The sequence below is a fragment of the Centroberyx affinis genome, unplaced genomic scaffold (genome assembly GCF_046629955.1).
Source record: "Centroberyx affinis isolate AG114_WGS23_722 - 3 ecotype Tasmania unplaced genomic scaffold, CSIRO-AGI_Caff_v1 ptg004236l_1, whole genome shotgun sequence".
In the NCBI taxonomy this organism is placed as follows: Eukaryota; Metazoa; Chordata; class Actinopteri; order Beryciformes; family Berycidae; genus Centroberyx; species Centroberyx affinis.
Window position 1 is genome coordinate 40,640 of NW_027281975.1, and position 24,361 is coordinate 65,000.

Genomic DNA, 24,361 nt, shown 5'->3' on the forward strand with positions numbered 1-24,361 from the left:
GAGAGAGAGAGAGAGAGAGAGAGAGAGAGAGAGAGAGAGAGAGAGAGAAGGGAGGGAGAGAGGAGGCAATCCAAATCTGTGATTATCCCACTGCACTTGTGCCCCTGGCCAAATGTGTGTCAGATGAGGGACAGGATTTAGGGAGGGAGGGACAGAGTGAGGGAGATGGTGGAATGGGATGAAGGCTGAGAGTGGGGGCGAGGGAGCTGTTTTTCTCCGCGGTGTTGATCACAAATGATTAAAGGGAACTTAATGGTCGGCTCTGAAAGAAACCAAATCCACAATCATCTATGATTAAACAGAATCACACAGGCTCAGTTGAATCCTCGGTTGAAGGCAAAACAAAGTGGAGCAGAATAGATTTGCAGGCTTGTTTGCACCTTAAATAAAACAAGCAGATGCTCACGTTTCAATCGCCATCACAGCATATTTATCCTACTTAAGTTTTTCAGTTTGGGTTATTAAGCAAAAAAAATTAAAAATCTCTGAATTGTAATTAATGTGCTGATAAAGGATCTTATTTAGAACCTTTTAATCATTAAACTGTGATTGTGTCTATGTATTCTAATGGGGTATGTTGTGTGTAATGGAGAGGAACAACAATTATGTCCTCCATCTTTTCAAGTCTTTTACGCACTAGTGATCGCGGAAACTGATCGTGGCTCATCTTTAGCGTACTTCAGAAGGGCCAGGTAATGCATCAGATTCTGTCTTGGCCTGGATGGAGAGTGTGTGATTGGATCTCATGGCACTGAAGTGTACGTACTTGTTGAAGAGGTTCAGGCCGATGCGGTAGTGCCTCTTGCGGATGATATCGTTGCTGAACGCCGGTGAGTCCCAGCTGTTGCGAGTCTCTTTGTGGTACGTCTGCTTGCTGAGCGTCTGCTCTCGCAGGCTGTCTCTGGACGACGACTCGGAGCTGCAGTTGATGGTGTCGTTGGAGTTGGACGTGCTGTTGATGCTGTCGTTGTCCCCGTCGGAGAAGTCCGACTCCGACTTGCTCTGCCGGTTCGCGGTGCCGTTGATGGCCAGGTGGGCCTCCAGTTGTCGCGGCCGATGGCGGGTGGCTTCCTCGTCCCTGGAAGGCCCCCGGGGCGGCAAGCTGTGGCCGATGTGTTTGGGGCTGCCCTGCTGATTGCCGATGCTCCGGTCGTAGGCGTTCTGTCTCTTCAAGGAGCTGCGGTCAGAGCGGTCGCTCAGCTCCACCGAGCTGTCGCTGGGGGGCTCGATGGTCAGCAAGGGTAGGTGGTCTACCCGCAGACGCTGCTCCTGGCACTCCAGAGACGGCGTGCTGCGGCAGCTGGTGTCCGTGTCCCCCTTGTCGTCCTTGTGAGCCAGGGACCAGTAGTCCTGGGAGGAGTTGAGGGAGCGCAGACGTAAGTCCGATTCTGTGCTGGAGGGCCGGTCTACAGACTGAGTCAGGGGCAGGGGAGGCGACAGCTCCTCCTCATCGATGTAAAGGGTGACATCGCTGTAAGAGGCCGTCATCTCGTCCAGTTTGCGGTGTTCTGAGGTGCTGTGGGAGGGTTTGACCTGGTAGCTGACCTCCCTCTCCATATCCGGGTGGCCTCTAGCTGGCTCTGGCTGGCTGTCTTCGCCATGCAGGCTGCGACAGTTCAGAGCGTCATCTATGGACTCGGCCAGAGACTTGACCTGCCTGGAGAAGGCATCTTCTAGTTCCGTGATAGCGTCTGTGAAGTCGGTCTGCGCTGCGGGGGACTTGGCCGGTACGCCCATGTCCCCGCCGCACTCCGACTGCACCAGTGCGCCGATTTTGGTGCCGTCGTCTGTTAGCGACACCTGCTTTCCCTCGAAGTAGGAGCTGTGGACTTTTTCAGGTCCTTCAAAGGAAAACTGCATTCTCATATTGGATAGGACGATCCGTCTGGACATACGGTTCTCAGACATAGAACTCCTAAGACGCTCAAAGTTCTTGTTCATCTGGTACTGGCGGAAGGCTGTCTGGATGGTGCGGGCTGCATGCCGGGTTATGAAACGCCCACCATATTTACGCTCTAGCATCTCCACCTGCGGGAAGAGAAAAAAAAGTTGATGACCTAAATGCCTCTTAGAAACACTGGGAGCAGTTTGTGTAAATGCAAATAGTCCCTTAGCTGTGCTCACATGGCAATCCAATCCTTGCAAATGTTCCCTGTAATGGGACAACTGGTGATACTCTGTGAAATGCGGAATGATACACAGCATATCTAACTGTACACGAGGGGGTTGAGGGAGAGAAAATTGAATTGTTTACAGCAAACGAAGATGGATGTTCTTTTAACCGGAGAGACAAAGACTGATTTTCTCAAAAACAGTTCAAAGGTTCAGAGGATTATAGTTAATGGAGGGCAGAGGGAACATGACAATGGTTCAAGGTATGAAATTCAAGGTGAGGGCACAGAGGATGGCACAAAATGAACAGAATTATTAGTTAACTCTTGGCCTAGAAAAAACGGCTGGCTATTTTCACCGGGCTAAAAAAAGAAAGACAATTACCTAGGAAACACATTCAGTGACTAAGGATTAGGTTAGGTGGAATGAGGAGTGGAGCAGCAGACTCATCTATTTTTGTCATGGCTTGAAAAACTCAAGAGGAGTAGAGAGATGATGCCATTTAAAAGTAATTGGGATTAAGGTTCATTATACTCAAATAGACCCCCAAAGACGATGGATAATGGTGAATAAAGTCATTGATGAGAACCCAATTTGACTGATAAACCGCTAATGGGCCAAATAATGATGAATCTTTGCTCTGAGTGAAATATCTAAAAACATAAGCTCACAAGAAAAGAGACCACAAATTATATATTGAAATATTAAAAAATATTCAGCGATTAATGTAGGACACTGCACCATTAAGTATCCTTCATTAAAAGAAGGATGAAAATGACCATACATGAGCGGAATCAAAATTAGGAGGATATTACTTAAATGTAGAATTATCAAAATTGAAATGGCTGAGAAACAGATCATTACAGTAAAAGTGACATACATAAAATTAGAAAAGTGTCCAATGCTGTATTGCATTTGCTCCCTCTCTGAGCCCTGTGGCTTCACACACTGAACTAGTTATCCACCTCTATACTCACGGTATATTACATCACTAATCACGTTTTCCAGCGCCATGGGAGGGCCAGGGAGGCGAGTGGACTCAAGCTCGCCAGGAGGAATATGAACCACAGCGGTGAATCTCACTCCCAGCAGGTAGCACTGTGACAGCTCAACAGGAGGGCCGGTCTACCTTCTACACAGACACGTCTTATATAACCAGAAGGCCAAGCTAGGCTGCACTTTATGACTAACATTTGTCTGCCATCTTTAAGGAGCCCTATAGCCCGGGGCAGCCAACCTGATACCAGCTTGTAGTGACGGATAATGTATATGTATGCGTGTGCATGACAGCTTTTTATGTCAGATGTCTTTTTATGTCAGATGTCAGATTCTTTTTATGTGTTGATGATTGTTGGAGCATGCGATGCAAGACAAATTTTTGTGTGAACGGACAATAAAGTTTTATCTTATCTTATCTTATCTTATAATGTAATAGCTGCTGGATAACGTAATAAAAATGTGATAAAACCTCATATTGTAAATGTTTTCCTTGCCATGTAAAACATTATTACCCTGACCGGCAATTATTATCATAAGGGATTAACATTTTTTAATTATTACAATGGAAGTCTGAAGACGTTATCAAATGATCCTGCAATTTATCACATTAACAGGGTTATTACATTTTTGACTCATTTGAGTTTTTGCTTCCACTGGTGAGTGCTAACTAGCCCCTAGACAGTTCTAGTTAGTTAAACAGATGCTACGATTTGGTAGCTAACAAGCTGACACTATCTAAACACAAAATCGAGTGGATTTATCAATGACAAAATGATCAATTGCCCAGCAAAAACAGCACAGAAATTAACCACGTGTATTCAATTGCGTTGAGATGATGAAGTCATACACTTGGAAACACAACCAGCTGTTCACAGCCTGTTGCCCAAGAGCTGAGGACCTCCGATATGGCTGCCAGAGGGTGTACTATGTGACCTGGAAGCCCTATTTTACAAGGGGAATGCATCGTCGTCCTCCCCCTCACCTGCTTGTCCTGGAGGTCTGAGGAGAGCTCATAGCTCTCGGACAGCGAGCGGGAGCGCTTGATGGCCTCCTCCTCGGCCTGCTTGCGGAGGATGGACTGGGAGTGCTGGAGTTTGGGCCGGCGGGGCCGCTGCTGGCCGGGCAGCACGATGTGTCCGTAGAGCTGGCTGTCCAGGTGGTCGGGGCCGAGCCCGCCGCTGCGGCTCACTGGACCGCAACTGTATCCACCGATGGTGTCCACAGAGGGGCCCACCTCGCTGCCTGGAGCATCACCTTCCACACTGCAACACACAAGGACACACACAACATAGGATCTGGGTTAGTTTGCGCTGCCATTTTACTGAAGGCACACACAGTAGAGCTCAGAATGAAGCACGTAGCAAATGGAAGTGAACTTTGATACCAGGATATAAATATGAGTGAGAGAATTTGTAGCAGCAGTCTGAGTCTCCTTCTGAATGCATAACAAATACCTCAAGCAGCTATAAGATTGTAGTAGTATATCTTAAATGGAAGAAATTAAAACGGTCTATGAAAGAACTGAATTATGCATAGCAAACAACCAAAAAAAGGCACACCAAACAATGAAATCACAAGTACACTATCAGGATCTAAACCCTTCAGTGAAAAACACACATCAAGAGATTACAGCACATGAGGCTGTGCCTTGAATATTAAGATCAAAAACGACCCCTACCTATCCAAACAGGCACAAACAGTGGTGTTGAGCAACTGGCCATGCCACACCAGACTAACAGCTGAATGTCGACCACAGGTCTGTTCACTTCCTCCACGTCTCTTTGGCTATTGTGATTAGTGGAGAGGGTTAAAGTGCACTGTGCTTTGGTGCTTGGAGACAGCTCGATAACTACTTACTTTGAGAAATCAAAGCCTTTTCACTGGAAGAAAAGGCAGGAACCTGATCTGATTGCTTTCTGAATTTGTGAAATAAGGAGCTGTCCAGCTCTAGAGGCAGAAGCCCTGACAGTGAGAAGCTAAGCCTATTTCTTCATACTGAGTCTGAACTTGACAGCAGTACAAGAACATTAGAATTGATATTAAATATGGGCATTTTAATTAAATGCATTAGCACCTAGCTCAGCAGAGAAGAATTCTTGAGGTGAGGATATAGAAGACATCCGAATATGTCCAAAACTAAAAAGCATATGAACGTCTCCATATTAAACAGACGTTTTGGGCACACAGTCAAATTGACTTGACCTGACAGTCAAAGTCAGTAACCTCCCAGTGACAGATGTGAATCCTGCATGGAACTGCACATTGCTTCAGTAACTGCTCAGAGCCAAAAGGACACTAAAAAAGACACTTGACCACTCAGGCGAGTCAGAATCACTATCCTCCGTTATCAAGGTTAGTTTGTGGTCAAGAAGTAGATTTTCTATACTTCTCACTTAAAAACGAGTCTAAATAGACAAGAGACCCAACTTCCATGAAAACAGTTCCTTTGCATATAATAGCATGTGTACTGATAATCATTCTGTTAAAAGACCAGAGTGACAGTGATTGTACCAGTGAGGAATGGACTAAATTGTATAATCTACAGGGTATTGTAAAGTTGGATACCAAACATTGTCTGGGTGGTGATTTATAGAGTGTGAGGCACACAGTAGTTCCTTCATAGCTTATGCACAGCTATAGCTTACAGTGCCATCATCATAAAGTAGAGGAAAACCCATAAGTTAATATTACAGGGTGTCCCAGGGACAAACAAAAATACTCAAAGAGGGCTGTTAAAGATCCAACCCAGAATTTATTTGGCTATATAATTTTTACTCCCACTTTTGAAGAGTTTGACTTAATGTTGGAAACAAGCATATTGCAACTTTCATAAACCATCATAATTCAAAACACAGGTCTATTTCATGCTGTTTGCAAACGTTAGTAATGTATATCTAACTTTTACAGCCCCCCAATACATGTGCTTGCATACTGTCGCCAGTCTACCGTCTGACCTTGTATCAACAGCACAGTCAATCAATCTGAGAGCAAAAAATGTCTTCAATTTATCGAAACATAAACAAAGCCAGTAGTGGGGTGACAGTGAGTCTGTGGTTAAGAGGTGAGCTTTTCTACCATAAAGTAATGTTTTGGCAAAATAATGGCCAATACCACTTAATTTTGTTTAGATTTGTCATACCCCTCTGCAGACAGCTAGTACATTTCTATCAGCCGGTACACAGGCTCGATCCGAAATCTGCCCAATTGATGGATGACGTGAGAACGCACAGAATAAGGACATCCATCCTGAAACATCTATCGCTGCACAGCCTTGTCAAATACCCGTCTCCCTGTGTGAGAATGTGTCAAGGTTAGATAATAAAGGCTGAAATAAAACGTTTAATGGGAAAGAGATTTTATGTCCACCAACAGCTTCTGCTGAGGCTCAAAGCCACTAAATGCATGCAAGGTGAAATGAACAGTAATGAACGGCGTGGATAAAGTGCCTGCTATAATCCCGTTCGAACAGACCAGCAGTGTGTGGCGTTAGAACCGGCTTACTTTCAGGCTAAACCATTGTCATGCACAGGAGCTTTCCAGTGAGCACTGGAAAATATCAATGCAAAGGAAGCTGTGTTTCCAATTTTGGGGAGAACGAAGAGGACCTTGATAGTATAATCCAAACTGTATGATAGCTAACTGTCCAGTGCAGCCCGTTCCCTCACCTGTCCTTTCTGCCAAGTCACACTGAGGCAGGTGGGGGTCGTCTGGCATGCAATCCCATCTCACATTAGACAAAATGGCCTCTCTCTCCGAGCAGGACACTCCACAAATAGATGGGGATGCGTGCTCATCCTGACAACCTTCCCTGCACCTTCATCCTCCTCCCCATGCATTCCTCACAGCACTTTGAATTCTAAAGTGAAACAAATCTAATTAGAAAGAGAGTGTGCTTTAATTAGACTGAAGGGTGGGCTGCAATGCGGCTGCGCCGGTGAAGGATGTCTAATTGGAAATATTCATTTGTTTAGATGGAAGAGAGGCTTAGTGTGCTTGAAATGCGGTATTCGGCTCTCCACCGGAGCAGGCAGATGCCTCTAGGTGTTTAAAGCGGAAGCACGGTGGCACTTCACGCATGCTTTCCACTTGCTATTGTTCATTTCCCCATGTGTTCGCTGGTGCTGTGGCATCAAGGTTACTGAACCAAGAGGCTCCCTTCTTAGTAACACAAAAAAGGAGCTACACAATGTATTTCGAAAACGTTACAACTCCCCGATAAAGACAGACAGCTTCATCTAAACAGGGAAAGGCAGCTGAGGACATGCATTCATTGTGGAATAGACAAGGCACTTTATATCTCAATATGCATGAGCCCAGTCTTCTTCCCCGCGGCACAGAGGTTGAGTCACCCCAGCAGTGAAAGCGTTACTGATCCAATTCCCTCAGACTAGAGGGAGAGCGAGAGAGCGATAGAGAGAGATGACTTTGGTCAGACCCGTCGCCTAACTGGGAGACTTATACAGCCTGTGCCAAGCATTCATCCAGTCTCATTAAAATTAATAACCTTCTCAAAAAAAAAAAGAATCCCATTTAAAAGTAGAGACAAAATGGATAAAAAGGGCAGAGGAGGAGGAATAAGATGGTCGGAGTCCGTGGTTATTAGAATATGTCAAGGCAGCGGGAACCTCCTTCCGGGCCAGCTGGGAGTCGGTGTGTCTTTCATCCTCAGATGGATAGAGGGATGGCAGGCTAGACACCTATGTGAAAGGACGGGGTTGCCCTCCTCTAATGTAATGTTAAGTGAAATGTCATCGGCATATTAGCGGAGAACAGGTGTCGGTCTCCTTTTTTTGTCACACTCCTCTCGGAGCAGCAGCTGTTCAGAGTTCAGTTTAGAAGGATCTAAAAGGAAAGGAGTGTTTCGGGAGTCCTGCCCTTCATACGCACACTGCCTCCATTGACGTTTTCCCGTGTAAAGACACAGATCAGTGGCAGATAGCAAACCACAATGGCTTACCGGGAACTCTGAAATGAAGTACTTGTACTGCATGAATGACTCCTATCAAGCAAAATGGAAGTCGTTTCCTGGGGGCTGTTCAAGTTCAAACAGCATTTGTGGCAGTGTCTGCCACACTGCCACAAATGTCCATCTTTGCAAGTCATTTACCCTCATTTTTTTCTTAAAACGAGTGAAAAATTCTGCCAATGGGGTGAGATAACTCCACTTGTTTCCAACGCAATTTCACTTGTTGCAGGAATCTTCCAGAAACAAGTGCCAATAATATCATGAAACAAGGCAGAACAAAGACAATCACTCCAATAGTATGAAGAAAATGACAAGTTTTGCATTGGAAACAAATGAAATCAAGACAGATTTATATCACTTGTTTGAGGAAAAATACTATTTTAAGGCTCAATACTATATACTATACTCGACTTGTTGAGATGGATATTTTTTTGTGCATCTTTTGTTTCAAAGAGAGACACAGTTGTAGTAACCAGCTGTTGCCAGTATGTGATTTCAATGGGTGAAGAGATAACGTCTCATGTCGACGCGCTTGAAAGGCATAGGCATAATGTGAGGTAGTGAAGCAAAATGTTTTCTGTGATGGCAAACAGAGGGTGGTCTGCACACTCATGCACATGAAGAAAAAGCCAGTTAAAGCCGCATTAGGTACGGTATTTATGTAGAAATACACCCGTGTTATGTATCAGCTTACATGACGAAGTGAGGCTGCAACAGTGAAGCGCCTCCCACCCCCACTAATGGAGACCCTGTAGATTCGCCCCATTTGCCCAAGTTAATTTCTAGTGTCGGTACGGTCACCGGCAGGAAATCTTGTCTGCCCACTGGAAGTGACAAATCAAAAACTCCCAAACACCAGTGAGCAGCGCCCCGTCCAGAGAAAGCTCACTTTTTTTGCCTCTCTCGTCCCTTTGGTGTCCTTTGGTATAAAGCATCACAGACCGGCTGCGTTGGTAAACAGGAGTGTGCTGTGTGCACTTTACTGACATCACCTTACAGGATTTCCGGGTTTTGAAGTTCTTAAATTTCAAACAGTCACCTCTCGCTGCCATCCGGGGCTGCCAACGTACGAAATTGCCTAGTGCAGCTTAACAACCTAAAGTCTTAAAACTGGTATCAGCAGCTCCTTATGGTGATGAAAGCCACAGAAAATGTGCGCACCTCACCCAGCCTCTTAGGAGATCATAGCTATCTATTCCTTTGAAAGAGAACAATTTATACATAAAAGCGCAGAAGGTACCGTCGCATCCCATGACAGCGCATAAATTGCTGCCTGATGGAATTTTAATAATGTGTTTCTGGTGGAAGGTGAGGCGGTGGAGGTGACGCGAGGACAGCTCTGGTGTCAGCGCCTCCTCTGGAGACTCCCTCCCTGTGATGCTGAGTGGCTTCCTCAAGAGGAGCCTCTTCTCACTGTGTCACTCCACGATGATGAATTAATTACACTGAGCTGCCATGCGTCAGCGAGATAACAAACTGATCCACACACACACACACACACACACACACACACACACACAACTCGCCTCTATTGCTTTTCTTAGTTTTGCTGTATGTATCCACAGTGAACATTTTTCACGAGTGACTGAGTCTTTCAAACTTAAGTTGATTAAATACGAGGGCATTGGAGAAAGAGCAGTAAAATGTGACTGAGCTGCATTGACATGCTTGGCACGCACCGGGAAAAATCAACTACTGGCTCATCGATGGAGCAGGAAACTCAGTGGCATCCCAAATAAAGCACACATTATTTACACAAAGTGTGCTCCTTTTGAATTTGATCAGCAGCTCTGGCCTGGCTCAACCCCCAATGTATTAAAGGCTTTCATCCAATTCAAATTCATCCAATAAAAGGGCAGCAGCAATTTAGTTGGATAATAAGTCCTTTCTCAATTGATCTTTGTTGAGTCTGGCAGCGGTCTCTAAATAAAGGACCGGCCATTAGTGAAATGTACAACCCGCATCAAGAGACAAATTCAGACCCAAAGCATAGACTAGTCCCATGTGTAAAACATGAGGCAACTATTAGGTGTGTATCCACATATACACGCATACACATACAGGTATACACACTCACACAAAGGTTGTGCTTACCAGCTGTCCGACTCCAGCTCAAGTAAGGACTGACTCCTGTCAGAGGCACAGTGTAGACACCACATGTTGCCCTCTGAGCCCCTAAACCAGACCCATCGTTACCCTGCTCTCGGTCACTCCATCCCCTGGGCTAAACGGAGCTTCCCCAGCCTATCCGCACCGCGTTCAAATGAACAGTGAAATGCTTTGCTCTCCTCTCCTCGGACACCTCTCCAGCTCTGGCCTTCCCTCGGAGCCTTGCGAGGAGGGGCGTTCGCCGCGGCGGGAAGCTCAGGAAGAGGGAGGGAATTCCTCCGGGGGGAAACTGGGTCGTGTGGCAGCGGGAGCGCCGATGCCCCGCAGATGAGGAGGGTCTAAAGCGGGGCAGGGGCAACGAGGAACAAGTGGGAAGAGGGGAGAGAGCGTGCTCTGTGGGAGATAGCATCAAAACGGCTGTGTTATTAATAGCGAGAGGATCTGAGTGGCAAAGGATCAAGCCTGGGGAAACCCCTGTATATACCACTTCAGCTGCTGTTCCCTATGGCTCTGGAGGTACTACTGCAGTAATGTGAGCTTTACCTCGGCCCAACACCCCGCTCCCGCAAGACAGATTAGGCTCAGTGGCACCACCGGCCAGAGATGTTAACCCTCAGCTTCATGTGGCAGACATACGCACATAGAGTATAGCTGCACCACTTATTCACTTCTACATCTGTACTGATGAAAAGCCTCCAAAAATCTGCTTAGAATGATACCATCAGTTGCTCTTTGAAGCTCTAACAGACAATTCTGAACGAGTAACAGCTGCAGTTGAATCGGCCAAGCTAAACAAACAGGCATGTTAATAGGAAAGGTTTGACTCAGATCTCCTCCCATCTCTGGGCTGATATTTACAGTGATTTTACCCTGCCCATTCCCTTGCCTCGGCCCAAAAAGCGAATGGTGAGGGGCCTCTGCATTTCCGTATGATGACATCATTAACCAAACAACGGGTGTGTGTCCACTGGGGCCAAGATGCTATCGAACCAAGGCAACCGTGGAGCGTAAAGCACTGTGATAACTTTGCTAATAGGGGTGGTTTGGCTGGAGAGATCCTCCCATGACTGTAAGTCACAGGTCATTTGCAAAATGGCTGATCCTGCACTGTAGTACATCTTCAGTGCCTCCAGAAAACAAATTCCTAATTACACTATGTAATATGGAAAAAAATACTAATAATCATATAATGAGTGAGAGTGAATAGGGAGTTGGTACAGAATGCTCCTCTTATGGGCCATTACAGAGCACAATAAAAAAGAGCAAAATGCCTCCCATATGGCGAAGGTTCATGTACAGTGCAGTAGAGAGAAATATTGAGAACGTGGAGGTTGTAATAGCTAATTACAGAGGGAGTTAAGCTGCTCTCCCTGGGGACAAATCTGAACAAATTTTTCCTGACCCCCCATTCTGGAAGTTCAGTCTCCTTCTGGACTAGAGCAACCATGCTGAAGCTGAGGACGAGCTTCACTGCAGCCACAAAATTTGACCCCAGCCTGGCCAGAAACTGGGAAAAAACATTCTTTCCAAACCTGAACCGAGCCCAAGTGATGCATCTTTTAGCGAGCACGGACCTGACTAAGGCCTGAAATTGCTACAATTTTCTCCGGACAAATTGCTAATAACACTATTTTTCAACAATATTGAACCCTGTGGCCTGACCAAACCTGAGAATTTAAGTGAGAAATTCAGCCAGGCATAGTGCAACTACCATCTTTAGGCCAGTTGGTACCCACCGGCTTCAATCACAAACGCCAAGCCCGAGGTGAAGCTGCAGCCGTTAACACCCACTACATCTGCCTGAATGCCGAGAGGGATGGTTTGAGACAGCTGCCTGTGATTGGACGCTGGGCTATTTTTGTTCTCCTCATCTCCGTCTTGACAGTAGATAGCCAGATTACACAGTAGTTTAGGAGAGGTGTGATATATATTTACCTCACCGATGAGTCAGAAACTTTGCCATATCCCTCAGGGAGGCCGTACTCAAAGTAATCACCGCTTTTGTGACTGCTTTAAAAAGATTCACCGACTCAAGAGCGTTTGCCCCTTGACAACGACACAATTAAAGCTGCAACTTTGCCCGCCGGTGGCTCCGAATAGCAACCAAAAGATAACCGTTTTAAAACGTTTTAAAAGGGATGTCGGTAATCTGCACACAGCACGCTCATATTAACCCTCCCAGCAGGTCTGTGATGCTTTATACTAAAGGACACCAAAGTGGAAAGAGTGGCAAAATGCCTAACACTGGTGAGTCCAGCTTTCTCTGGACGGAGTGCTTGCTTGCTACTTGCGGTTTGGATTCCGCTCTTAAGTTTCAATCCGTCAATTGAGCAAATAGAGCAAATCTGATGGGATGTTGCAGCCCCACTTTGTGAGTTAGGCTGATAAGGGTATAGCTTTACAGGAGAATCTTGCCTAGTGCAGCTTTAAAACATTTGCCTGGAATCCATTGATCGGACAGAAACTGAACCCGGCTGACACTGAGGAATTCGCGAAAACGGTTGGGACGAGCTCTCTGGACGAGCAGCTCTGGCCCGGCGCTTTCAAAGTGAATTCGCTGAGAGAAAACTCGACACCGGACGGCTCTTTGAAGGGCTTGCGTTACAGACACACCTGTCACACACTGTCTAGACTCCAAACCGGATACAGCAGGAACTCTCTCCCTCTCGCTCTCTCGTCCTTGTATTAATCCCTCCATCACTTAGAGCTCCTGCACGCCATATATAGGGAGGAGTCACAGCTCTGGTCCCAGTAAAGAAACACAAGTAACTTTCCTTCTACACACCCAAACCTCGCCACACCCCCCCCTCGCCTCCCTCTACATTTTGGGCCGACATGGTGCCACTCACACAGCAGCGATAAACTTGCGCACATTGCGTGAGACGGGTTTTCATTCAGCGGGGGGGGGGGGGGGGGGGGGGGGGGGGGGGACAGAAATAGACCCATTGACAGACATCGCATTTTCTGCTCCGCTTGGTAAGTAAATTGACCAGTCTGTGCCGAGCGGGGCGGCTGGAGACAAATCTGTGTCTGCGCGTCCCCCCCCCTGTCCCCCCCCCTCCCCAGATGCCACGGTCCGCGGCTGAAAACAACAATAGCGCTGATTAGAAACACAAGGAGCTCGGCTGGATTCACAAGGCGGGCGGGGAATTTTTCTTTCAACAGGGAGCTCCTATGTGTAATGTGTAATGACATGGCAGCCCACCAAATCACACCCAGGCAACAACATGTACCTGTGTTGATGCGACGGCGGTCCGCTGCGCATGATGGAACAAGACCGGTCATTTTTTTTTTCCCTTTATGAAAGCCGATACAGTGTGTGTGTGTGTGTGTTCGTCAAAGCTTGAGAAACGGGATTATTGTCGGCCCGATTCCTTTTACAATCCACTAAACGTACACAAACAACAAGCAAACCATTTAACAAAGAATTTAGTGCGGTCATAAATGCTGTTTTTCCATTACCCATACACCAACTCGGAGCAGAGATCCTAGCATGTTTTCACAACTAACTCTTAGCCGTGCGCACAGGCCAGCACATTTATAATTATTTCCTGAACGAGCATCATGTCCTGTTTACAGACGCCGAAAAAAAAACACACACACGTCAGAGTTAATTTGGACGTGGAAACAAAAGAGACCCAGGCAATGATTACCCCCTAGCTTCCTGCTGCATCACCCACGCCCCCCCCCCCCCAAAAAAAACCCGAGCGTGGCCCCGGCCGGCCGACTGGGCCGACCGTCTCCCCGGCCATGCGCCGTAAAGCTGTTTGGCTTCTCTCCAGCCCTGTAATCCCCGAGCTCAGATCCCACCCACGTGTGGCCTTCAGAGGGGAGGCAGTGGCCCTGCCCCTCAAGCCTCTCTGTCTGAGAGAGAGAGAGAGGGGGGGAGGGAGGGGGGGGGGGAGAGAGAGAGAGAGAGAGAGAGGGAGGATTAACTTAACTAACCACAGGACAGGCCACTGCCCTCATGATGGACATGCGTGTCATTCTGGGCTGGCCAGTGTGGAAAAAAAAACACACACACACCCACACACACACACACAGCTTACTCAAACACTGCCAAAAATGGCAAATGCACGCAAGCACACAAACACACAATATAAGCTGTGGAGGAAGGGAGTGGGGAGATCATACCCAGACCAGTGAATGTTATGCTGACGGCCATATGGCAACGAATCATTTTAATGTTTATGTCTTGCCATTATAGCCCCTCGGACCAGGGTGCAGTTATTCAGCTTATCTCTGCTAATCCTCCTGCCGTAACTCTTCCTCCATCTTTACTCCTGAGCCGCCCGCCCTAAGCTCCAGCGCCAACACCATTAACCCGCAGCACCGTAATGAGAACTTGGCTAAATATCGAGCGGCGAAACAAGGAGGTGGAGGCACGTGTTAAGTCATCCAGAATCCAGAACAGATTTCATCTCGGGGCCGGAGCGAATGAGCCACAGCTATGCCTGGGAATCAAAAAAATCCATCTGTCATTTTTTTTGCCACTTGCGTGTATTTTCTGTACTTCTGGGGTTGAGCTTTTATCATAATTTCCTATCTCCCGTGTTTGTTATTGTCAGGTCTGAGCGGCCCCCGCAGACAATCTGAGCTACGCCTGATGCTATCTGATGATTCAAGACAGGAAGCATTTTTCAGATGTCCTCCGCAGATACAGAGTGTGACACTGCATCATAGGCAGAGTCAGGAAGTCCGACCGAATGAAACCTGACCCGGGAAAACGCACCGTGTGACACAAAACACCACAGAAATGTACACTTTGAAAACCACTCAGCACAGTTAAGACATGCCTCTGCCTCGTATAAGGAGCGTGACAGATCCTGACATGTTTAGTTTGCGCTAGAAAACCAACGAGAGCCGCGGAGTGACGTAGGCTCCAGACGAAAGGCGGAGGTGCTGCTGCTTCATTAGTATTCACAAACACCTTGCTATTCCAGCAAGAGCGGCCCAGCTGAGCGTGCTCAGACTCTGTCTGGACACTGGCTCTGTGTGGCGGTGGAAAAGCCTGTACACAAAAAACACAGGGAGGATGGAAAAAGTGAGGCAGGTAGTGGGCTTCAGCTAAATTTAAAAGAGGATAGACTTCTGCACAAAGCGAGAAGCAGAAAGTGCCGTTTAATGACTGGCACGCTCCCTATAATGCTGTACCAGTGGTCAGTGCCCTGGAGGAGCTTTGTCTTCATTTGCTCTTGGCTCAGGTCACTGCTGCATCAGAGTAGTGACTTTTATATCAGTATTAAGGGTGCAATCACACCTACAGTTTGCTTTCTTTGCTCTGAACCATGGTGGAAAAGTTTACTTGACTGCACAATTACAAGCCAACCAGGGCTTGTAAACAAAAGTTACACAGACTCACAAATAGCAACATTTATTGGGGAGTTTTTTGGTAACCTGTCATCTCGTCAGATTTGCCCTTTTGTTATGCTAGGCTTTATAAGCATGAGTAACCGCTGGTATCAGATGTCAACATCTGTCTCCTTAAATCCATAAAACCTAATGTTCCTGTTGGTTCGGATTATGTTCTCACTCCTAACGAACCGCACCACGGTTCTCTTGGAAGAGGACTGAGCGTTTTCAGGCGTCTTGGTGCGGTTATTCGGTGCCACCCAAGTTTGAATGACATTCTCACCTGGCCAAACATACCAGACTGAAGGAGTAAACACTCCAGAGTTTGATTAAACCTCTCCAAACATACTTGGTGTGTTTCATATCTAGAAATCTGATACTACAACAATACCGCGGCAAACCAGAAAAACCATCAAGCAATGTCAGCTACTTACATTACCACACTTGGACAGCTTTGTGGCAACTTTTGCCACGGGGGTTTTGATGTTGGTTGGGTTTCCTAGCTTTGCCAGGTCTGTATGACTGGCACCAAAACCTGTCAACCAGTTGAGGTGAACCGGGATTCAGTTCAAGACACGGAGGAATGTTTGACACTGTTGCCACGCATTTCGTTTTTTACACTGACTGCTGCAGAGACTGTGGCTCTGTCTATTCCAATCCGTTATGTGTACGCCCTCTGGAGGTGACACTGACATGGATACATTTTTTTTTTTTTTTTTTATAAAATTCAATATTGAATTCAATCCTTCGCGACAATACTACACGAGAGTGTGTCTGCGAGGCCGGCTGGGATCTCACTGTTGGTGGCACGAGTCAGAACCCCCCCCCCACCTCCACCTCCACCACCACCACCAATACTGTCAAGCCGGATGATGGACTGACCAGGCCTGGCCATCGCTCCAGAGAAGAACAGGGGAGAGAGGGAGAGAGGGACGGGAAGCTACAGCCGGCCGGTCAGCACAGAGTTACTCCCCACCCCCTCTTTCTCTCTCTCTCTCTCTCTCTCTCTCTCCTCATTACCTCCCTGCCCCGCCATCCATCACTCATCACCGGCACAGAGTGGGCAGTGCCGCTGCCCCGAAATGAGCGATGGCTAATACCCTCCACCGTCCTGCTTTGAGCGCGACCCGTCGGGGGGGGCAATATCGTGCATATCTGAGATCCCGGCTGAGAGGTGGTGACGGGGGGGGGGGGGGGGGGGGGCTGTGGATCCGCCTGCTGGCCCTGCTGCTTTCAAGGGCGTTTTATCCGAGCGAGAGAGAAAGGAGTTGGGAGCGCAGGAGGAGCAGCTGTACATCATCTGCTGGGCGGGGGGGGGGGGGGGAACAGTACTGAAAGATGAGGGGAGCCATCTATTAAGCCGCCGCACGGGGAGGAACTGTTTCTTTGATTTAATACACAGACGGAAACCCATTTAGTTTAGGCCTAACAGGATAGCCCCCCCCAAAAAACGCCACGGACATGACAGGGAAAGAAACCAAGGTAGTCGAGGTGTTGGAGTAACAAAGAATTAAATGGTATTTAGTGTCACAACTCAAGGAAAACAGTTTCTGTAAAGCATCTGCTGACATGAAAGATACTGTAGACTCCAGAGGTCTCAAAAAAACACAAATCGACCCACAGGATTGTGGATTAGAGATGTGAACCTACCTTCATCGTGTGGCAGAGATCACGTAAAGTACAGCTGACAGCTCCACACTCTCCTAACCCCAACTAGCCCACGAAAAGTTCTTTCTCCGCGGAAAGCTGTCCGAACAGGCGATGACACCGGGGGACGGAATCCTCTCTTTCACACTGGTGGATTTCCCCAGAGGAGCGTGGAGCGCTAGTTAAGGTTAGTGTGGTGCGGTGGGCACCACCCCTGCCTGGCCTGGCCTGGCCTGGCCCTCCTCCTGCCAGCTCCGGCCCCCCCCCCCGTCCCGCGAAGACACACACACACACACTGACGCTATTGAAGGACAGGCAGCACCTCTGTCTACACGCCGGGCCCCGGGCGCTGTTGACGTTGGCATCTGGATATAAAGGCTGCCTTTCTCTCTCTCTCTCTCTCTCTCTCCTGCCCTCCTGCTGGAGTTTTCACCTCTGCCAAGGAGAGCTGCGAGGCTGGAATGGGAGGAGGGCGTATGTGCCTGCCTGCCTGTCAGGAGGAGGGAGTGGCTGCCTGGTGTGACACACTTGATTACCCCAGCTGATTGGGGACTATTTTTGTCTTCCAATGGCACCCTTCTCAAACTGAAACTCTATGCTGTGTATTCTCCTAATTATGAAATGAAGAGCCCACTAAAATTATCTGCACCACGCCCCTGAGGGAACCTACCAGGTCTGATCATGCATACTCTGTCATTCATCAGTCACCAAACAGTTGCTATTTTTATTTTATTTACTGTGAAATGTGCAGTCCCATAGCAACCAGTGTAACAGCACAGCGCATGACACCTAGTTGCTCCCTCCTTTTCCTGTCAGTGGACACCCAGAGTGCAGTTGAAGAAATGGGGAAGTAGCTCAGTCCGGGACACTCCCAAGTTAGTTACAGTTAAATAGTGCGAGAGCAAATATAGCTCAGTTGTTCAGGGGAGAGTTATGAGAGTGACTCGAACGGCTCGAGAGCCTGAATGCAGTTCCCGTGTAAATCTAATCAATTACAGTTGCTTAAGCATCCAGGCTCAAACCCGTCCTCTGGATATGCGAGCGTTATTGCCCCAAAGTGCTGAGAGAGAAAAAGAGAAAGCACTTTTTTTTCTTATTTTTCCTCGGCGAGGGTTAGTACCATAAGTCACACAGCAAGAAAGCCAAGTCCCGTCCATTACTTAACAATAATGGCTTATGAAAGTGGAGGAAATTCGTGGCCTTATGTTGCTGCAAGGATAAGACCCACAGCTTCCACCGCGAGGCTTTATCAGTAATGAGTTTGACAGCAATCGTCAGATAAAAAGCTATTATACAGATAATATACAGATACAAAAAAAATATTGCTGTAGTCTGATCATATGACTACCATTCATAACCTTCCGCCGCATGTGTAGGTCAATCTGCGTGGTTCAATTCACATAAAGAAGCTGATACAGGCTTGAGCGCGGCCGTCTTAAATCACGCTTAGCGACATCAAACCGTTGCTAAGCCAGTAAACAGTATGTTCGCTTTTGCATTTACGATCAATTTTGCCAAGAGTGTTCTCTCTTCTAGGTCTGCGCGGCATTTGTAATTAGACTAATTGTGAGGCCCATCTGGCAGAGTTGTCAATATTAGCCTTTACGAGCGATACAAACAGGCCCCAAGTGTGCCTCACGCACACCAACATACGCACAAAGTTATGAAGAGTTATGGCGGTGCGGATCGAAAGAACGCGCACACGACAGCATGTAGGAGGATTAGCTCTTGGGTCAGCCTGTCACTCCGCTCAAGAGGAATCTGGTTAGTCTATTCTAAGGCCGGGCTAAGCAGGGGCCACTAAATAAAGTGCTTACTGTGTATTTTTTGCATGTCAATAGCATGCAGACCTCGTGATGAAGAGGCCTCTGAAGCGACTCCCTCAAAAAAAAGCCCGGTGGCCCCCCCCCTGGAGATCCAGCCTCCTCCCCTGGAACACTTCCTCTTCGGAGCTGACCTCCGCTTACCCTCCGGACCAGCACTTCCCTCTAAACAGCCCCGGATCGAGGAACCCCCACCCCCCACCCCCCTCCCCAGTCCCCTGTTTAGAGAACTTGTTGTGTCAGCTAGTTGCACGCCTGTCAAGGATGTCCTCCCCCTTTAAAAAAGATGCCTCTCCTAAAAAAAATAAAAAATAAAAAAACCCCAAAACATGACAAATCTGAGCCGACAAGCAGGGCGGTGTTCAAACATGCAAGTCATGCCGGAATGATACAAAACGAAAGGTTACCAAAGAAGCACACATTTTCCCGTGCAACAGGGTGTGACGGGTGTGATGACGACTGCCGCCTTTTCCCAGAAACAGCCAAACGAGATGCTTCTGCGTAATTTGTTTGCCTGTGACTCTTTTTTTTTTTTTTTTTTTTTATGCATGTGCCATATCTGTAAACGCAGTAGGCATTAACCTCGCTTCATCCATGTCAGTAAATTGTACGCTGAGTAACCCCCGGAGGGACCTCCGATATGCAGCCTCAGCATGGCTGAAAGGGTCCTCTTCATTTATGTCTTGGAGGCACACTAAAGTCTCAGCAACTTTCCATTCTGGTAAATTATGAGCCAGGCAGTCAGCAAAAGTTATTTCCCTAAGCTGAGAAATATGGATGTCATGAGGAGGAAGGATCGGTAATTGTTTTTAAGGATGAGAAGGTGAACGGTACGATATATCAAAAAGAACAAGGAAAGGACTTTTTTTTCATACGCCGTTTTCCAGTCATCATTTTCCAGAAAGTACTTTTGAGGGCCGACATTTCAACCGTTTGTCAACAGCTCTCTGATGTAGCTGAAGCCCCCACACACGTCCCCGCCGGCTATCTTTTTTATCCCGGGACGTAGCGGACCGGGGAAACACCTCTTAACTGTTTTCTGAAGTGGCATTCTCCCAAGACAATATTGTTTTTCCACAGAGGAGACGCAGCGGTTCTTATGGCCCGAGGCGGCTGAATGTGGCTTGTGAGTAACTTCCAAACAGGCGGCCTGACGGGGCCTGCCTGGCGGTGTTAACATAATCGCCGAGCAGGAGCGCTCCTCCCTCGGCCGCCTCTCCCCTCCCTTCCCTCGGGTTACCGGTACGCCTCAGACACCGCGCCATGTCTCCTCGCCATGGAGAGAGAGAGCAAACACTGGCAGAAAAAACACTGTGTTGGAATTGCATATACTTGAATTCCTCACGCTCGTATTCAGCTGAACCGCTGAATTTAAAAAAATGAATTTGTTGAGTGATTTCAAAAACTGAATTTGTAAGGCACCATTTGAAATTGAACGCAACGGCTTGAAATTGAACTTACTGAATTTACTTCAAATTTAATTCCAAATTCTGTTTTCCCAATTCAGAACAACTTAGAAAAGGGTTAGACAAAAACTTAGAAAGACTATTTTCCTCACTGTTATCTCCCCTCCCACAGGTATAGGCATTTTGCAATTCTGCTAAATCATATCTAACAACAAAATGTTTCTCACATTAGGGTCCCTGAATACAATGTTCACTGATGGGCCTTTCTTTGCCTCGTGTGCATCTACTCATCCTTCAACATGAAAAAGTTGGGGATCACCAGCTCTCTCACTCTCCCCTCAGCTCTTAAACCTTTACCCATCTAACCTGCGATTTCATCGGCTAACGCGCCCGAAAGCCTGGAAGGTCCTCTCAAAAATAAATCCTCTTCAAAAGGAAATCCATGTGGTAACTGCAGTACAGTACCCCTTAAGATTTGTCAAATCCCCTCCTTGGAATAGTAACTCTTTAGGAATTTGTTAGGAATTCATCTCTCATCTTCAATAAATATTGCTCAATACACCCAACAGGTGGAGGAGAGTCTTAGGGCAAACAGTGTTTTTCATGGTTTGTTTTAAGCTACTTCGGTGCCAGTTGGGTGGGGATTACCACACAGGACTGTATACCACAAAGCAAAATATTTGAACTCATTTGAAAGTCATTTAGTACGCTTATCTGCCATTGTCAGCTTACCTGGTTTGTCCTGATGCGGTCAACCCCGCCTATCTGGCATGCCGTTTAAAACAAACTCGAGGAATTATTTTCGCAAATACTATCTGACCCAGGTCTGGATGTAGGAATCGGATCCGATTCCCGTCCGGTTGAGAAACGGCCAGACTGTGAGCCGGGCCCCTTTGCTCGTCATCAAACCCAAACAACTGCAAATCGACAGCTCGGGCGTCCAGAGGTACCGGAGCGCGGCGGCCTCTGTTCGCATTCCAAGAGACTGGGAAGCGGGGGCCGTCTCAGCTTCTGGAAGTGTTTTCCTTCAGCAAAACCACATGGAAAAGCCGGCGGGCCAAGCCACAATCACCACGGGCCATTTGGCTACAAATGCAGGGTTCCACCGCAAGTGGAAAAAAAACACACACTAGTTAACTCGAACTCGATTCTTATACCATGTGCTCCACCGCCTCTGGTATGTCAGGTACTTTTAGCTGGGCTGTGGGAGATTCTTTACAAAGTACAGGTGGTTTTTCAAAGCTGAATAGGACTGAAATGCAGACACTGAGCAACTATTTAGAGAATGGACAGTAGCCTGAATTCCACTTTTACATCACGCTCTCTTGTAATCTATGTGTAAGAATGAACCACACCGCACACACACACACACACACACACCCAGGGAGTCAACCCACCGCTTCACACCGAGCTCCGTGTGAGCAGACGGAGCCTTTCCACGGCCGGTCTAGTGGAAAGAACAAACTCGCTCGCTCCGCTTTTCCTTGGCAAGACCCGAGGAACAGGATGCCCACTGTGAAAGCGCCATTCAGTTTTTTTTATCTTGGAGCAGAAAAACACATAGGCGTACTGTGTCATTATTTGAACACATCCCATTTATCAGCGGCACTCACGGTCTCCCCCCCAAAAAAAACCACACGGGTTTAGAGGCGGAGAAATATCAATCTGTGTTCCCGCAGGCTCTTGTTTGTGATAAAAAATAATGACCTCTCGAGCGGTTAGTATGGTAAAATAGATTCTGTCACTTCAGACAAAACAAATTTCAGCCGGCTGAAAAAAAACAAAAACAAATCAAAACAGGACTTTTACAGAGGAAAACGTCAGACAGTGAGTGTGCCCATGCAGACAAAAATACATTTCATATATTCTTCAAAATATGCCTCGAAATAGGTTTCAAAATATACACAAATTGGCTAAAACATGTATTTGTACAAGTAGATCACATTCATTCAAAATACATATTGAGAGGCCAAAAATATATTTTAGCTATTTCAGATGGAAAATGTATTTCTAGTGTCATCTGCATGGACAAACACATTTTTTGCCCAATTTTTGCATGTTTTGATGCATATCTCCAAACATAGTATATATATATATGACAGTATATGGCCTGTATGTTTTCTGCACAGATCTCCTTCCACTGCTGATATGTCGGGCAGAGCTGCCATTAGCTGAGAGCAGCAGCAGCGAGAGCCGGGGGACCTAACAGAGGTTAAAATATTCTCCTTCACAAGGAGACCTGCCAGACGGTCCACACAGACCCAGATAACACATCCCCAAAAAAATATGGAAAAGGTGAATTTCAAATGAACGCCGTCTATTTCTCTATGAGCTCGGTCCGCAGACTGCCTGAACCGATCCCAACGGATGACGATAATCTTTTGTTCTGAAATATCACGACAGCCGATGTAATAATTGTACGACACGGGGAGCGCTCTCTCGTGTCTTGCCTTTACCCGACTCGGAGGAGCTAACCTGCCATAGTCGATGTCTCACGGCGTTGTTGTTGTTATGAAACTGAAACAACATGACATGCCATCGTTCATGTTGTACAACTTCTCCAGAACGCCTGTTGTTATGTCTGCTGACAGTAATTGTGTCAATAATTGGAGGAGACAGAGCGAGCAGCAGCGGAATAATCCCCTACAGCTTTTCCTGCCACATGTTACTGGTCCTTATGGAAACCTGTTGACACCAATCCCACAGGCCTGGCGGGCCAATGCTGGGTCTGTAGGCATGTGTAAACAACCTAATCCGCATCGCAAACCGGCTGAACCCAGCGAGCCTGTCGCTAGTTATCTGAGTAGGAGAAGCTTTTGGTGTGTTAGGGAGCATTCACACCGAGCATGTTTGGAGCGGGTTATTCGAATTCTGGAGCATTTCCTCCTTGAGTTCAGTTCGTTCGGGCAGGTAAGAACAACGCCATGCAAGTCTCAGCCCTCTAACAAGAGAACTGCAGTGTGATTCGTCGGGAGCGAGAATGTAATCCAAATCCACCACAGGAAATGACCCCAAAACGCAAGGGTTTATGGGTATAAGGAGAGGTATGTTGTATGACGTATGCTCGGAAAGCCTAGTCTAGCAAAATGAACAGAGAGCAAACCACAGTCTGGACTGATGCTCATATTCGGCTATTTTTTTCATGTGTTCTTAAACTGGCCTGAACACCAGAGAAGGTGAATTACGTTAAAGAGCGTAGACAAGTCCATCACGCTTAGCTGAAGTTACAGAGACTGGAATCACATTTGTTTTGCCGATATCTCTACCCTGACAGGATGACAGGTTAGCAAAACTGTCCAATAAATGAGCTAAGTGTGAGTCCATGTGACGTTTGTTTACAAGCCCTGGTCGGCCTGTAATTGCACAGCGTGAACCTAAACAAACCAAACACAGAAATGCAGCAAAGTGAACATTTCCACTGGGTCAGACCAAAGAAAATCTGCGGGTGTGATCGCACCCATATGAAACATGAGGCACCAGGCGCTCGAGTAGCACCATCCACCTACGGCGAGCGCGTGTGAGACAAGACGTCACTCTAGCCGCTCGATTGTTCACTCTTTATCTCAAACGAGCCACAGAGAATTCACTCCTCCCGAGCGCGACGAGGACAACACAGATTCGAGAGCGGGAAACAAACGGGCACGCGGCGGCCTGGATGAGTCAGCGACTCAGATTTGAAATTCCATTCAGCCTCGGCAAACTCCAATCAAACTCATTATCCCGGAGCGTAGTCTCCTTGGTGCGGTAATGAATGACAGGCCGGCGGAGCGGGCCGGGCCGTCCGGCAGGCCCGGGCCCTGCTGCCTTTAGAAATGGAACACAAGATGAGTCATCAGGCAGCTTGTCACAGCTCCCTGGCTCCTAGCTCCTCTCCACTCTGAATATTCATCCTCAACCACCCCCCCCCTCTGATGGGCCTATGATTTATTTAAGGTATGCTGATGTAT

At 47.2% G+C, this 24,361-nt stretch overlaps 1 protein-coding gene across 2 annotated transcripts in view; it reads right to left on the reverse strand.

Moving 5' to 3' along the window:
* iqsec1b (IQ motif and Sec7 domain ArfGEF 1b) overlaps window positions 1–24,361 on the reverse strand; it is a 100,983-nt gene that overhangs the window by 9,944 nt on the left and 66,678 nt on the right. The window contains exons 1-3 of one of the 2 annotated variants that reach the window (XM_071543136.1): window positions 10,172–10,263; window positions 4,094–4,373; window positions 767–2,028 (exon numbers count right to left, since the gene is read on the reverse strand). In XM_071543136.1, the coding sequence (XP_071399237.1) occupies window positions 767–2,028; window positions 4,094–4,373; window positions 10,172–10,236 (1,607 nt within the window). In that variant the 5' untranslated portion in view covers window positions 10,237–10,263. Of the gene's footprint in view, window positions 1–766; window positions 2,029–4,093; window positions 4,374–10,171; window positions 10,264–24,361 lie in introns of those variants that run through there. The other variant, XM_071543138.1, reaches the window with a different exon arrangement.